Below are 15,176 nucleotides of genomic sequence, written 5' to 3'. Positions count from 1 at the left end.
AATTGTATTTTATAAGAGATTAAGATAAATTAGAAAACTGGTCGGTAATGGATAATTTAGTAAAAGTTGACCAATTTTGCATTTTATGCTGCATGATTTTTTGTTAACTTTAACAAATTTAACATATATAGAAGGTCTTCAAACAATTTTTGGGAATACACTTTCATCCGGCCCGACAAAAATGTATAACTTTTCTGCCAACTAGAACAAATTTGAGGGCAATACAATCCCTATAATTAATAAACATATCCTCTTTTTATAACCACTACTTTCCACTTGTATATGTCGCACTCAACCTTCCAACTTGCAACCTCCGCAGATTGTTACCAAATATATGCATATTTACATGACCAAATAATCTCAATGGTATTCTCCCCCATCTACCTTCAAATAATGTTATATATACATATACATATGTATAAACGCACAGTCGCACACCCACCACAAGTACTAGATGAGGCGTTTATTTTCTTTAAAGAAGAATGATAGGGAGAACACATTTTTGTTCCATATTTATTTATCATCTCATGTGCAAGTGATATAATTGTATTTAATATAAAATTGTGATTAAAATTCTCTATGATCGTAATATATGCATTTTATTCTTCTTCTATCTCCCCCAAATAAAGAAAAACAACAACCTCTTAACCATATTCGATATACGTACAAATTAGACCTAACTAAGATCCAGTTTGGGATTGTTGTGTTTTTATACAAAAAAAAAATGTTATGTTGTGCTTTAAGAATAATCAGTTGTCAAAGAAAGCAGTTGAGCTTTGATAAACTGTATTTTTAAATGTTGTGAGTATGAAAAGTAATGTAAAACCGTTTGGTAAATTTCAATATAAAAGTGATATAATTGTACATAACGACAAAAGTGGACATGGTAGTTAGGTGGTGGTGATGACAGTGGTAGCGAGGGTGGTAGTGGTGGCAGTTGTGATAGCAACGACAAAAGTGGCAGTATTTTGGTGGTGCCAATTGTGACATCCCACATCGCTCAGGGGAGTGATCCTTATATGTATATTCTCATCCCTACCTAGCACGAGCCCTTTTGGGAGCTCACTGGCTTCGGGTTCCATAGGAACTCCGAAGTTAAGCGAGTAGTGCGCGAGAGCAATCCCATGATGGGTGACCCACTGGGAAGTTGCTCGTGAGTTCCCAAAAACAAAACCGTGAGGGAATGGTAAGCCCAAAGCAAACAATATCGTGCTACGGTGGTGGAGTGAGCCCGGGAAGTGGTCCCCCCCCCGGGCTGGGATGTGACAATTTGGTATCAGAGCCTAACCCTGGCCGTGGTGTGCCGACGAGTACGTCGGGCCCCTAAGGGGGTGGTTTGTGACATCCCACATTGCCCAGGGGAGTGATTCTTATATGTATATTCTCATCCCTACCTAGCACGATGCCTTTTGGGAGCTCACTGGCTTCGGGTTCCGTAGGAACTCCGAAGTTAAGCGAGTAGTGCGCGAGAGCAATCCCATGATGGGTGACCCACTGGGAAGTTGCTCGTGAGTTCCCAAAAACAAAACCGTGAGGGAATGGTAAGCCCAATGCGGACAATATCGTGCTACGGTGGTGGAGTGGGCCCGAGAAATGGTCCCCCCCCGGGCCGGGATGTGACACCAATAGTGGGGTGTGATGGTTGAGGTGTAGAGTTAACAATGGGGGTAGATGCAACAACAGTGATGGTAGTGGCGGTTGTGGTGGCGACTAGTTATGGTGGTGATGGTGACAATGGTGGCAATGATGGTTGCAACAATAGTTGTGACAATGGTGGTTGTGGCGGTTGTAATGGCGGTGGTGGCGGTCATGGTTATGGTGGTAATGACAGTGGTGGTGTAAGGTTAGTGTTTGTAGTGGCAAGTGGTGGCGGTCACTTTGTTCTTCAAGGGATAAAATGAGTGTAGAAGGTTAAATAATGTCACTTTTAAAACTAATGAGGTTATTACAAGAATTGAAAATATTCATTAAATGTTCAACTCTACTTTCTATTAAAGCAACTTTTCGAAACAACTTGCATGATGCTTTTAAAAATTGCTGTTTAGAGACCATTATTTTTAAAATAAACAAGATATTTTATTTTTACTAAACATTTTTTAATTGCTTTATCAAACGAGGCCTAATTCTCTTCCCTAAATAGAAAAACCAAAACCTAATACCTATATCCGATGTTCTTACAAATTAAACCTAACTAATTCCCACTTCACCATATCAAAGGTCTATTATGTGTATAGTGTTGGATAAATATCAACAATCAATGATAAATTTATATATGCTAATAAATAATAAATGTGAATAAATAATTTAACAAAGTATGAACAAAACGAAATAATATTAAACATACAAATTGAAGATTGAGGCTTGCGTACCACAATGTCCTTGAAACAGAAATTTCGTCCCTACTCAGTGCTTGTAGTTCTATAGACGTCTACTTCACCATGATTCAACGATTTAAGTCAGAATTCCAGCACCGGAAAACTTGACTTATGGCGAATTTATTTGTGGTTCTCTCAGTAAGAATTTTGGGATTGTAGAAGAAGAATTTTATTTTTTTGTTGTTCTAAATGTCATGCATATGGATGTATATATAATAGGTTTATGCCTATTCGCAACAGATATGAGAATGTGATGCGTTTGTTGGGAGACATCTTCTCAAATGGGTGCTTTGCTCTATCTAGCGTTCTTTCATCACTTCATCTGAAAAGATGAGTCTGTTGATATAAAAAATAATTAATTAATTAAATAATTTAATTATTAGAACCCGAGCCCAAGAGCTCCAAGGCCCATCTTTTGATAATTAATTATATATTAATATTAATGATCTATTAATTATCAATTAATTTGTGCACTCAAAAGTCCAATATTAAGGTTGAGCTTAATTTTATTCTTTATGGTCCATCACTCCAATCATTTTTTATACGGGATAAAACCTTATAAAGTGAGAGAACTTTTTAATAGTGACCAATATAAAACAATGAAATTTCTACTCAAAATGTCTAACATATAGTACAATACCGTTGACATATAACAAATATTTAGGTACAAGAGAAGACGTAATCTTAGTTACAAAAGGATAATATAGTTTTACTACCTCTGAAGCTACCTTATCCTTATGACATAGATTGCGTGTATATATATTTTATAGATAATAGATAATTGTTATCACCTGTATTAGGTTTCCCTTTTTCGTTTGTCTTTGGTAATTTGGCTTCTGGGAGAGGCCTCAACTTATTTTCTTTTGTCAGAAACAAATATGCTGATGCTATGTACTAACAGTTGAACAAGACAAAAAGGTTCCGGCGGAAATGGATTTTTGTTTTGGTTGTGTTAGGATCGTGGATGGTTAGTTATTCAGAAGTTATCGAGTGGTGAGGGCAATCTCAAAAGTAAGGAAATCTTTTAAGAGAATGGATTTTTATTTTTTTTATAAAAATAAGGATTAGTTATGAGGTCCATATTAAATCAAACTTTAACGAACTGTATCGTCTATTTTTCAAGTTGCACTTGATGGATCATTTTTGCAAAATATTAGCCAAATCGGAAATGTTTAAGACATCTAATTAGGTTCAAAGAAACTAACGAATATTTTGTTGTATAAGAAATAATAAAATTTTATCTTGATATTTAAATAAGCAAATAATTTTGGATTGAATTAAATTTTTGCGAAGATGATATATGAATTGAGACTTACAAAATAGTTCAGATCGTTGAAGTTCGATGTGAAATGAGTTCCACATCTAATCCCTTTTCTTTTGAAAAAATAAAAATCCCTTTGCATAAAGTGATAACTGGGCCATCTATGAAGGTGTGTGGGTAGTGGCATCACACATGGCCTCTAATTTTCTGTTTCACATGTATGTATGATATTTATATCCATATCTGCACATTCTTCACATATTGAGCGCCCGACGCAAATGGTCTAGCGCTTCCGGATTGTTGCATGAACTATGGGTTCAAATCTTGCCTAATGCACAAAATTTCAAAACCTTTCACAGTTTTGCACACGACTCTTAAAATCTTATAGCTAACCCTGCCTTTTAAAGGCTCTCGACTTAATTTTGTACATGATTTCTAAAATTTCATAATCAATCATGTATGATAATATAAAATGTCAGATATATACTACGCAACACTAGTGTTTAAATATAGTATCTTTCTATCTATTATGATCTGAAGTTGACCAGTTTGCCATGCTTGACTCTGATGTTACAAAAAGGATGCAAATAAGATATAAAGAGGTGGCAGAAAATTGGATGGCGGTGATATTGCTTTTAGCCTTTAGCCACGAGAGGTGTTACTTCCATATTTTTTTGCTTTTTAGTTCCAATAAGGCTTCATTTTTGCAACATCAAAGTCAATCTTTGAGGAGAAAGAATATTTCCCTTAATCATGTATCTTCCGCAATTTGATAACAAGATTAAGAAACAAAATATAATTAACCCACTGCAAACTGACCCCAAATCAATTTATATCGAAATATAATTTGTTAAAAGGAGAGCTATTCCTTTTCCTTTTTATATTTTTTTTTCAAGTACAGTAAGTATGAATAAATGTCCCGACCACCCACTTGCTAATTCCTTTAGAATGTAACCCCACCACGTAAGCCCTAAGCTATCTCCAATGCAATAGATCTATCATATGACAACAAGGGATCCACCTTATTTTCTTTATTTTGATAATCTTGTGACGAAATTTAATTGATCTCCCTTCACAAGGGAAAAAAAGTTAAGAAAATGCTTGTTTATTTAGATGGGTAATTAAAAGAAAAATATATGTGAGTTGAGCATGGAAGAAAAGGATATTCGCATGCATTCACATTGATCGAGTTAATGGTTTTGATCCAAACCCACTTTCCGAAAGTGCTAAAAAGATGAATAAAATAGAGAAAAACAAAGAACAAGAAATGGGATCAAAATTCTTAAAGGATAAAAAGAACTTTGTGGAAAACTCAAAAGGATAAAATAGCAGTCCAAAAAGGAAAGAGAAGATCAAACAAGCATCCTTGTATCCCAAGAAAACTACCTGCCAATTACTAACCAACGTCCAACGGCCAATGAACCAATGTACCGCTCTCATTTTTTTAAGGTATATATATTCAGATTTTAGGATAACTTCTTGTCGCACTTCTAAATACATGTCGTGATTGCAGCAAAAAGTCAAAATAATTGTTCCTTAAGGCACTAAACTTATGATTGTTGTACTAATAAACTCACTTGTATAAGATAATTAGCATGCCATAAAAGGAGATTAGAAATGATCACATGAAACTATTGAAGCAAACAACCCACGCCTAGTTAGTGCACCCAACTATTGAACAAGAAGTCCACGCTCTCTAATACAAATGAATTAAGCTATAATTTTAATTATTTTTCCTCATACATAACTACATCAATACCTCCAAATCATATGCACTGTTCATAAAAGTATGCCTAAGCACCTTTTGTTCATGGTTTATTTTGTTGTTTTTCTTTTTTTCCCTTGTTAGTTTGTTTTGAAAGAACGTCAGTAAACTACTCAAATATATGTACAAATCAGAATTTAAAATAAATCGTCTATGGTCAGGTTTTGTAAGCTTACTGGTATCAAGTATTTACCATACTCACCTCATAGTTCAAATTCTTCTTTTTCGAATTAGCATTCATTGAGATGTAAGCATTACTCTTATTTATTTATTTACACAAAATAAGATACTTAAACGATATTTTTATAACGAGATAAGACAAGTTAGACAACAAAGCTGTATACCACCATAATGAGAGACCATGCGTTCACGATTGGTATCCATTACTCTTCACAAATTTATATCGTCTTCACGTCCATGTGACTCCAACTTGCAACCATTGACAACCAGATGAAAACAACTTTCATATATCAAAGCTAATCATTACTCACGCAACTTAGAGTGCTTAATGTTAATGGAAGATTTTAGTCATAATTTTATAGATTCACCTGCATCATTCATCTTATGTCAATCATCTTAGAACTTATTTATCACGCGTTAAACTTGTGGACGCTACTTGTCCAATAAGTTTCGGAATATACACACTAGGGAATACGACCATTAAAGTGACTAAGTTGCATATATATCCACAACATTGATACGCAAATTAAATAATTAATAAGAAAAGAGAGTAAATGGGGAATTAGGATTGAGGGGGTGACCTGACCTGACCTGAGCAGAAGGGGAGGGCCATAGAGAAAAGGCTGTGGGAGCCAAGGCCGGCGGTGTACAAGGAGGCAGAGCCAGTGGGGTTGAAGCTGGCGTATGTTTGCATGCATGCAGATATATTAAATAACCTCTTTGCCCGCACTTCTGCGTATGTGAAATGTCTTTTTTTAATCACAGCGAGCTACGTGTATGCGAGTTATAGTTTTTTAGTTCATTAATCAATGCCATCATTCATATGTACAAATATTAATTGATTGAAATTATGGTAGTTTTGGATTCAATCTTAACCATCTTGTTTAAACAATGGTTGAGATTGAGAAAAATTCTAACTTATATACAATACACAATGAACGACATGTAATGCTAGAGGAATGTCTTTCCCTTTTTTTTCTTTTTTTTTCTCAACGGTTTACTAAAATCCAATAAAAAATAAAATCAAATAAAATCAAAGAGGAACCGTATCAAACAATGAAAAAAAAAATATAAGAAGAAATACAAACGGTTATTGTTTCCTCACTTGCTCCAAAACCCCCAACTGGAATGCATGCAGGCCAAACAACAAGAGACTCGGGGCCACGTACTGAAAGATATCTTTATTACTTCGGACTTATGCATGCAGATGTTTGTTCCGAGTTGTTTATTTTTTTAGGGAAGCCGGATGTTCGACCGTATTTTTCAAGACTTATCAGAATTCGTTGAGAATGAATCCTACATACATTAATAGAAGAAGTGATCTTGCATAGGTTTATAAGTAAGTTGGACTACTCTCTATATTGCCAATTGGTTTTGTGGTAGAACCTCAACTTAATTCCTTCATAGTATCATAGTAAGTTGTGTCACGTGAAACCTGACAGCCACACTGCTAGCTCCACGTCATCCCAATATGTTGTCCACGTGTTACCTTGAAAATTCGTCACATGTGAGGGGTGTGTTACGAATGAATCTCACAATGATATGGAATGGACCTTGAATAGACATATAAGTAAACTGAACTACTTTCTATATTGTCAATTAATTTTATAATGAAACTTCATATCAATCAGGGTTTATTCCAGAAAGGAATAAACTTTATATATAGCCCAATAAATGTCGGAACAAATAAATGAAATAATGCTACACCAGTTTAGGGTTTTATATTTCTTAACCATAACTAACATCCTTAAAGGTTGGTAACATACTACATGAGTATACTAATATAATGTTTTGTGTTAATAAATTAAAACATGTGTAAACTTGTTTGACGAACACAAGACGGTATGTGCTAGTGTAACGGTTTTATGTAAATATTTTCTTTATATGGCATAATAAATAGGGACACGTGGTGCTGACGAAGCTTATCCTTCATTATAAACCATTTATACTCAACGTGGGTTGAATTGTGAAAGTTATATATCCTTTTGGGTAGGTACGTGTATATGATACTTTATGGTTGGACCCATGAAAAACTGAACACCTGAGATTTACATGTGACCACGTCAGCGTTGAAATTAATACGTGACCAACTTCATCTCCTCCTTGGGAGGCCTCCATTGGCCTCCATATGCACAACATAAAAACCATCACCTGTCTTGCCGGCCAAACACTACTAGAAAATGTGCTATAGGACACCGATTTGAGGATACTATTCTCTATTGAGTAAACTATTGATTTACCCTCTAAACTTTCACCTAACTTTTGATTTCCTCCCTAAACTTTTCTATTGGAAAATTAAGGACTCAAACTAATTTTTTTAGCAGATTTGCCCCCTACCGTTAGTTTTTCATATATTCCATCATATTTCTGTTAAGTGAAATCATGTGCATAACATGTGAGTATAGTTAAGTCACTTCACTCTTAAAAATGATTAAAAAACTGAAAATAAATATAAAAAAAAAAAATTCCCTCTATTTTTTCCTACTAATTCCCATCCTCAATTTTATTTTTCCCTCTCATTCTTATGCATGAGAAATGACATATGGTGTTATTATCTTCATAAGTAGCTAAGTTAATCTTTTTCTTGAAGCATGTACTACAAATGTAGCTAAGTTATATACCTTATGGATGGTAAAATCTCTTACGTTTTCCAACTTCTTAAGGATCATTTTGTGGAATTGTATTGAGATTATTATGACATTATGAAAATTATGTAATTATCTTGAGCATTTTTTATGAGTATTATGAACATGTTTCTTATATTAATGCACTGTTTTGGAGACAGTAACACCATGAGCATTTATCAAATTATTAATTTGTTAGAGAAAATAAAAATGGTAGTAGATGCTTCAAGAAAAAGACTAACTTAGCTACTTATGAAGACAATAACACCATATGTCATTTCTCATGCATAGGAATGAGAGGGAAAAATAAATTTGAGGATAGGAATTAATGTGAACAAATAGAGGGAAAGTTTTGTTTTTTTTATTATTTATTTTCAGTTTTTTAATCATTTTTAAGAGTGAAATGACTTAACTACACTCACATGTTGTGCACATAACCTTACTTAACAGAAATATGGATGAACCATATGAAAAACTAAAGGTAGGGGGCAAATCGGCTAAAAGAAATTAGTTTGAGTCCTTAATTTTCCAATAGAAAAGTTTAGGAGGGAAATCGAAAGTTAGATGAAAGTTCATAGGGTAAATCGACAGTTTACTCTTCTCTATTAGTGGCTTTGTAAATGTATGTGTCACTATCGTTTAAATTTAGTGCCTTAAACCTTTTCAACACTATTCATTAGTGTCAACTGTAAAAATTTTGACACCAAAGTCATATTGTTTTGTTTTTTAACTTAGGATTCAGTTTTGCTTTCCATTTTTTTTTTTGTCAAAAATAGTTTTATATTTATTTAATAGTATTATTCCACATATATTTTCACATCCATATAAAACACAAAGTTATCAAACCCTAAAAGATATTTTCAACATCCGCTGATATTCATATTTCACTCAATTCACTGCCACTTATTCTTTCTCTGCTTCTTCCAGATTTATCTCCTCTCTCACCACCGACAACCCAAAACAACCATGGCATTTGCCGATCTAATCTCCCACTCTTCGCTCTCTCTAGAACGCGACAACAACAAAATTTACCTCAACCCTAATTTTTAACCAGCCGTTCTCTCTATCTCTCTCTCCTTCTTGCACTAAACCCCTCTTCTCCTTTCCCTAGCTTCCTTACCTTTTCGATGGTAAAGCTTTCTTGGGTCCTCGCTTTTACATCTTAAATTTCAGGTAGACAGGCTATGGGCCAATTCTAACACTTCCTCGTACGTGAGACCCCATTTTATCGGTCACATGTGAAGTTCCACACATCGGCAACCACATGACCAGAAGGAAGACCGCGTACATTAATTGTTACAGAGTTTGAACTCGACATCGATGGTCGTCGAGATCGAGATTACGAGAAGCTCAAAAGAGATTTTATTGAATAGGAGCGAAGGCTTTTGGATGAACCCCTTATTTTTACAATGTCAACTCATCACAGCAACCCCAACTCCACAACTCTAAAAATTCCTTTCTATTTGATCTCAATTCACTCCCACTTATTCTTTCTCTACTTCTTCCAGATTTATCTCCTCTCTCACCGCCGACAACCCAAAATAACCATGGCATTTGCCGATCTTATCTCCCACTCTTCGCTCTCTCTAGAACGCGACAACAACAAAATTTACTTCAACCCTAATTTTTAACCAGCCGTTCTCTCTATCTCTCTCTCCTTCTTGCACTCAACCCCTCTCCTCCTCCCCCTAGCTTCCTTACCTTTTTGATGGTAAAGCTTTCTTGGGTCCTCGCTTTTACGTCTTAAATTTCAGGTAGACAGGCTATGGGCCAATTCTAACACTTCCTCGTACGTGAGACCCCATTTTATCGGTCACATGTAAAGTTCCACACATCGGCAACCACATGGAGCCAAAAAGAGAAGTAGACTATCAAAAGCGGATTTAAGGCTAGCTTCTTCCTGAGTTCTAGTTCAGTTCCTCGGATTGAGATAGAGAGCCTACCGAGCTAAGGCTTTTCCAAGTTCTGATACCATCTTAAATTTCAGGTAGGCGGGCCATGAGTTCACTCAAACAACACTGATATTGTCCCTACTTAGCCACCTGCTCAATCTATTAGGTATGGAGTTTTAATACAAAAGGTATCGATGTTAGTTAGAGTAAGATAATTCTATTTAAAGGGTTTGTTCTCAAGCCTTCTGACCGATGTGGAATAGAGGAATTCTAACACTACGTGTCGTATGGCTTAGGGATCTACATTCTCAACGTCCTTATTGGATTTCTTTATCCTTAGGTCGACCTGGAGATCCACGACCTCTCCTCATTGACGTCTCAGACGTGGACGGTTCACTCGTCAGCTCGTTTGCCGAGGACAACATGTTTTCAATTTCAGGTCCCTTTCAATTTTATGAATTTTTTTCTCGATTGATTTTTTTTCCCTTTCAATTTAAGAAATTTCAATCGGTTTCAATTCAAAATCTCCGGTTATAGGTCCCTTTATTGCCCTCTGCTCCGCACACGTCAATGACCTCGCCCATCGAGCCCAAACTCGTACGTATTGTCGATCTTCATACCTCGACCCTGCCGACTCGCCTAAACTTGTAATCTCTCCGCCACTTCTGGCTCTCGGAGTCTGCAACTCAGGTGATTTTCCTCATGGGGTTTGCCTGTGTTCAATTGTGTTTTCTCGGTTTTGTCTGATTTGGTGATTTCTAGGTTTGAATATGAGATTTTGCTAATTGGGTTTTGTTCTCTTGGTTATTGAGTTGGGTTTTGTCTCTGTTCAATTGGATTTCGATTAATTTTTCTACAATTTGGTATTTGAGTTTGATAAATTTAACTTATATGAAGGTGTCAGCTTTATTAGATTGTGTGTCGTCTTGAATCCAGGTGATAAAGACCATTGAAAACAATGGCTGTCAAAACAGAAAATTTGTGGCTGCCTAATAATGCCATGAATTTGTCAGGTTAAAATTCAAGAACGGTTATCTTATTATTTCCCGCTGGGTTTTGTTTTTGTTGATTTATACATTACCTCTTTAAGTAATTTCCTCTTTAAATTTATTTAGCGTTCTTAGTTTCTCTTCTTTCATTGTTGTGCATTTGAGGGATAAGAGAATTGCACAGGTTTGTGGCTGAAGGTAAAATTCCTTTTTAATTTTCAATTTTTTTATTGCACATACTTTTTGCTTAAGTGACCCTAGTGTTTAACTCTTATCTGTAATTTTAGTTGCTGTATATTTTTTTCCTTACTCTTTTTTGTTGGGTAAGGATATTATATATGATACTAGCATTTGGCTACACATTTTGTGTGTATGAGCGTATTTTTTTAGAAAATGAAGTGGAGAGAGGGAGAGAGAGAACGTGGGGGGAGTGAGAGGTTTTCTTCTTTCTTTCTTTTTTTTTTTTTTTTTTTTTTTTTTAATGATGGATGTATTTTAACATCACATGTAGATGAGGTTTTAAAAAAAAAAAAAAACAAAATTTGTTTGTGTGAAATTACATTTCTACCCCATATTTCTTATTCATATTATGTTTTAATTAAAGGATTAAAGTGGTAATTTTATAAGATTTTGGTTGACAATGAGTGTTTTATTAATTAGAAGAAATTAGTAGAGATTAGGTGGGCAATATGAGGACCAGTTGGTGGGACGATTGTTTTGTCCTTATTGTATAGCTTGTGAAGCAAAAAAAAACCTGACCATGATAAAATTACTTAACAAATTTATCTTATTACTTGTTTTCAGAGCCACCAAGTCTATCTATATTCACCAAGTCCATCTCTATTTTTAGTGCCTGGTTTCCAAAGGCAAAGTTGAGCCAGGTTGGGAACTCTCTCTTTCTCTCTTTACCTTTTGTTTTATTTCTCAAGGAAGTTGATTGGGTTGAACAAAAAGGAATAAAAAGAAATGAAAACAAATTGAAATTTGATGGTGCTTGTGTTGATGTTGAATTTGTAATATATATATATATATATATTAAGACCCAAAAATTAGATAAATGGTTCACTTTGATGTAAATTGATAACATCAAGCCACTAGTTCAAAACAGTGAGTCTTACCTTTAGAATGTTTTTATGATGTCATAATTGATAACCATATCCTTTGATCGAAAATTTATCTACTTGCAAGTATATCGCTTGTGAAATGTTGAGACTCATAAATTTATCTGCTGAAAATTTGATCTACTTGCCACCTCAATTTTTCGTGTGGAAAGTTAGAGAGTTGTACGTGCAAGTATATGCTTTTTATGCAGGTTGTAGGAAACAATAAAACTGTAAAGGCATACTTTTGTGTATATTTTAGTCATTTGATCCATGTGCTTATGTGTTTGCAGGTAGAGATAGCAATTACTGAGGCTCAAGCATTACCAAGAGCATGTCACTCTTAAAAAACATGTTTGGAGGTGTTCAAGAAAATGTGAAGTCTTTTACGTGGCAATTTCCTTCAAATTTGGTGTCTGTTTCATACTTTGACGGATAGTTTCATATTTTTTAGTATAGTTCATTGGTTTTAGACCTGATTTTTTTTAATATGTGATTAGTTATGGAAGACTACAGCAAACATGCAATTTTGTGTAGTCTATTAACTGTATGGGTGCCCAGATTAATGGGCCCTTTAAAAAAAAAATATTACAATATGAACACCGATGTATAAAAATTATATAATATTTCAAAGGTGTAATTATTCATTGTGCCACCATTATCTAATTGGTGGTGATTGTAGCAATAGAGACTTCTATATAGGACATGGACTTCTATTTAGTGGCTGTTGGTAGTAATTGGGGTTTGCCACCAATATCAGTGCCCATTCTTTATAATAGACACCAATGAAAAGGGCCAAAATTCTAGTAGTGAAAATTGCGATAATTTGTTTGTAGAAAGGCATCAAGGAGAATCACTTTCACTGGCACCAACCATTTGAGCATTTGACTTGTTCTCGTTAGCAGTGGCGGACAAATGGTTGGAGCCAGTGAGGACTATTTGCCTATTATTTGTTTTTTCTTGAGGGCTATTAGAATTTCTATCCACCGGACTATATATATTAGTATTCTTGTCCACGTAAAAAAAATGTGAAATTAATCAGAGCTTACCATTTGAGGCACGGGGTTTTTTGGTAGGAGACGTAGAGGCATGGTAGTCACAATTCCGTGACCTTAGGGATGCGAAGTCAAACCCACCAATTGGCGAATGGTACATTGTGGCCCAAAGGAGTAAAAGAAACCCTAGGGTTTTCTGTATAAATTAATATATGTGTCTGAAGTGGCTCCATCAGGTGCTGCTGACAGTGAAAGGTGGTTAGAAACTTAAAGCAACCAACTTGAAACTACGTACGTACAATGGTCTTACCCTAAAGTCATTACGGACCTTAATTATTGGAGAACTGCTCCACGAAACAAGGAGACGTAGTCTATTACATACAGCTTCTTGTCATGTTTGTTGATAAACTACTGCGCCTTGAACCAGCTAATCATACGGTCTACAATGTACGTAGAGAGACAAATGTGATAAGTGATAAGTGATAAGTGACGGATAGAGTCTGGACTTTGGAGGTTTGGAACTGATAATCTCATGTAATTATAGTCGGAGCTGTTTGATACCATCTTGGACAAAATCCCAAAAACTTTAAGCTATCAGCATCATCACTAAACCGGAAAATGTTCATCGAACACCAGCAAACTATCAGATTTTCGGTAACAAATACCTATCCTACAAAAGCAATTTAATTACGGAAATGGTACCATGTTAAGATTGAAGAAATGAGAGAGAGAAGATTGAATTTCATTGACCAAGTTTTCTGAAAATCATGGAGTCGTTGATAGTGCTACAGTACTCAAAACTTAAACAATCTAACAGCCTTGCTTAACTAACTCTATGACTTGTCATAATCTCATCAATATTTTTTGTTATGAGGGTTAACAGATGAACGATTAATTAGGGATGGATTTTAGTTGGGAAGAAGAAAGGTGGGGATAAATTTCTTCTTGGTCTTGTTTTTTTAATGTCTTTTTACTCTTATCACATTTTTACAGTGGTAATGCTAAAGAAACTAAATTTAGTGACAAAATTTTGTAAATTAAATGACATGGAAGTTGATGATTGGTTTATTACTTAACCGTTAATAAATGTGCTAATTCCTATTGATGATATATTATTTAATTTGTAAATTTTATCTTTAAATTTAGTTTTTCCAAACATTACCCTTTTGGACTATATTTGCATCATATCTTTATTAAAAATAGGGCCCACCAACATAAATGGTACAAAAATTACTTCACTTTTCTGTAGTTTTGTCTTTATAACCCCACAATATTAAAACAAAAAACAAAGGAAATTGTAACATCCCACATCGCACAGGGGAATGGATCCTGTAAGCCTTATATGTATATTCCAATCTCTACCTAGCACGAGAACTTTTGGGAGCTCACTGGCTTCGGAGTTCATCGAAACTCCGAAGTTAAGCGAGTAGCGCGCGAGAGCAATCCCATGATGGGTGACCCATTGGGAAGTTCTCGTGTGAGTTTCCAGAAACAAAATCGTGAGTGCGTGGTCGGGGCCCAAAGCGGACAATATCGTGTTACGGTAGAGTTGAGCCCAGGATGTTGCGGGGGCCTGGGCCGTGATGTGACAATTTGGTATCAGAGCCAATCCCTGGCCGTATGTGTGTCGACGAGGATGTCGGGCCCCTAAGAGGGGTGGATTGTAACATTCCACATCGCCCCGGGGTGAGGATCCTGTAACCTTTATATGTATATTCTCATCTTTACCTAGCACGAGACATTTTGGGAGCTCACTGGCTTTGAGTTCCGTAAGAACTCCGAAGTTAAGCAAGTTCACGCGAGAGTAATCCCAGGATAGGTGACCCACTAGGAAGTTCTCATCTGAATTCTCAGAAACAAAACTGTGAGGGTGTGGTAGGGGCCCATAGCGGACAATATCGTGCTACGATGAAGTCGAGTCCGAGATATGGTGGGGGCCTGGGCGGGGATGTGAAAGAAACTGTTATTAGCACTTCAAAAATATCATTCTACACT

The 15,176-nt window shown here is 35.5% G+C and overlaps 1 protein-coding gene across 2 annotated transcripts; it reads left to right on the top strand.

The window, feature by feature from the left end:
* The first annotated feature begins 10,334 nt into the window (after positions 1–10,334).
* On the top strand, positions 10,335–12,833 carry LOC137723207 (uncharacterized). 2 transcript variants are annotated; one of them, XM_088694041.1, is made up of 4 exons: positions 10,335–10,536; positions 10,635–10,787; positions 11,891–11,967; positions 12,480–12,833. In XM_088694041.1, exons 1-4 carry the CDS (start codon positions 10,350–10,352, stop codon positions 12,531–12,533), a joined length of 471 nt encoding a protein of 156 aa, XP_088550167.1. In that variant the 5' UTR covers positions 10,335–10,349; the 3' UTR covers positions 12,534–12,833. The 2 variants fall into 2 exon arrangements, 1 of the variants encoding a protein (XP_088550167.1); XR_011066868.2 differs by lacking the exon at positions 11,891–11,967 and having other exon boundaries at positions 10,343–10,536.
* Positions 12,834–15,176: the final 2,343 nt, after the last annotated feature.

The sequence above is a fragment of the Pyrus communis genome, chromosome 5 (assembly GCF_041283825.1).
Source record: "Pyrus communis isolate YQ-2024b chromosome 5, ASM4128382v1, whole genome shotgun sequence".
NCBI lineage: Eukaryota > Viridiplantae > Streptophyta > Magnoliopsida > Rosales > Rosaceae > Pyrus > Pyrus communis.
This window is presented reverse-complemented; position numbering and strand designations above follow the sequence as displayed.

Excerpts from the sequence above, each read along its gene's own strand:
- LOC137723207 (XM_088694041.1), top strand. The coding sequence starts at position 10,350 with ATGTGGAATAGAGGAATTCTAACACTACGTGTCGTATGGCTTAGGGAT. Across the intron at positions 10,537-10,634 it reads CAACATGTTTTCAATTTCAG|GTCCCTTTATTGCCCTCTGC; the intron begins GTCCCTTTCAAT and ends CTCCGGTTATAG. Across the intron at positions 11,968-12,479 it reads CAAAGGCAAAGTTGAGCCAG|GTAGAGATAGCAATTACTGA; the intron begins GTTGGGAACTCT and ends ATGTGTTTGCAG.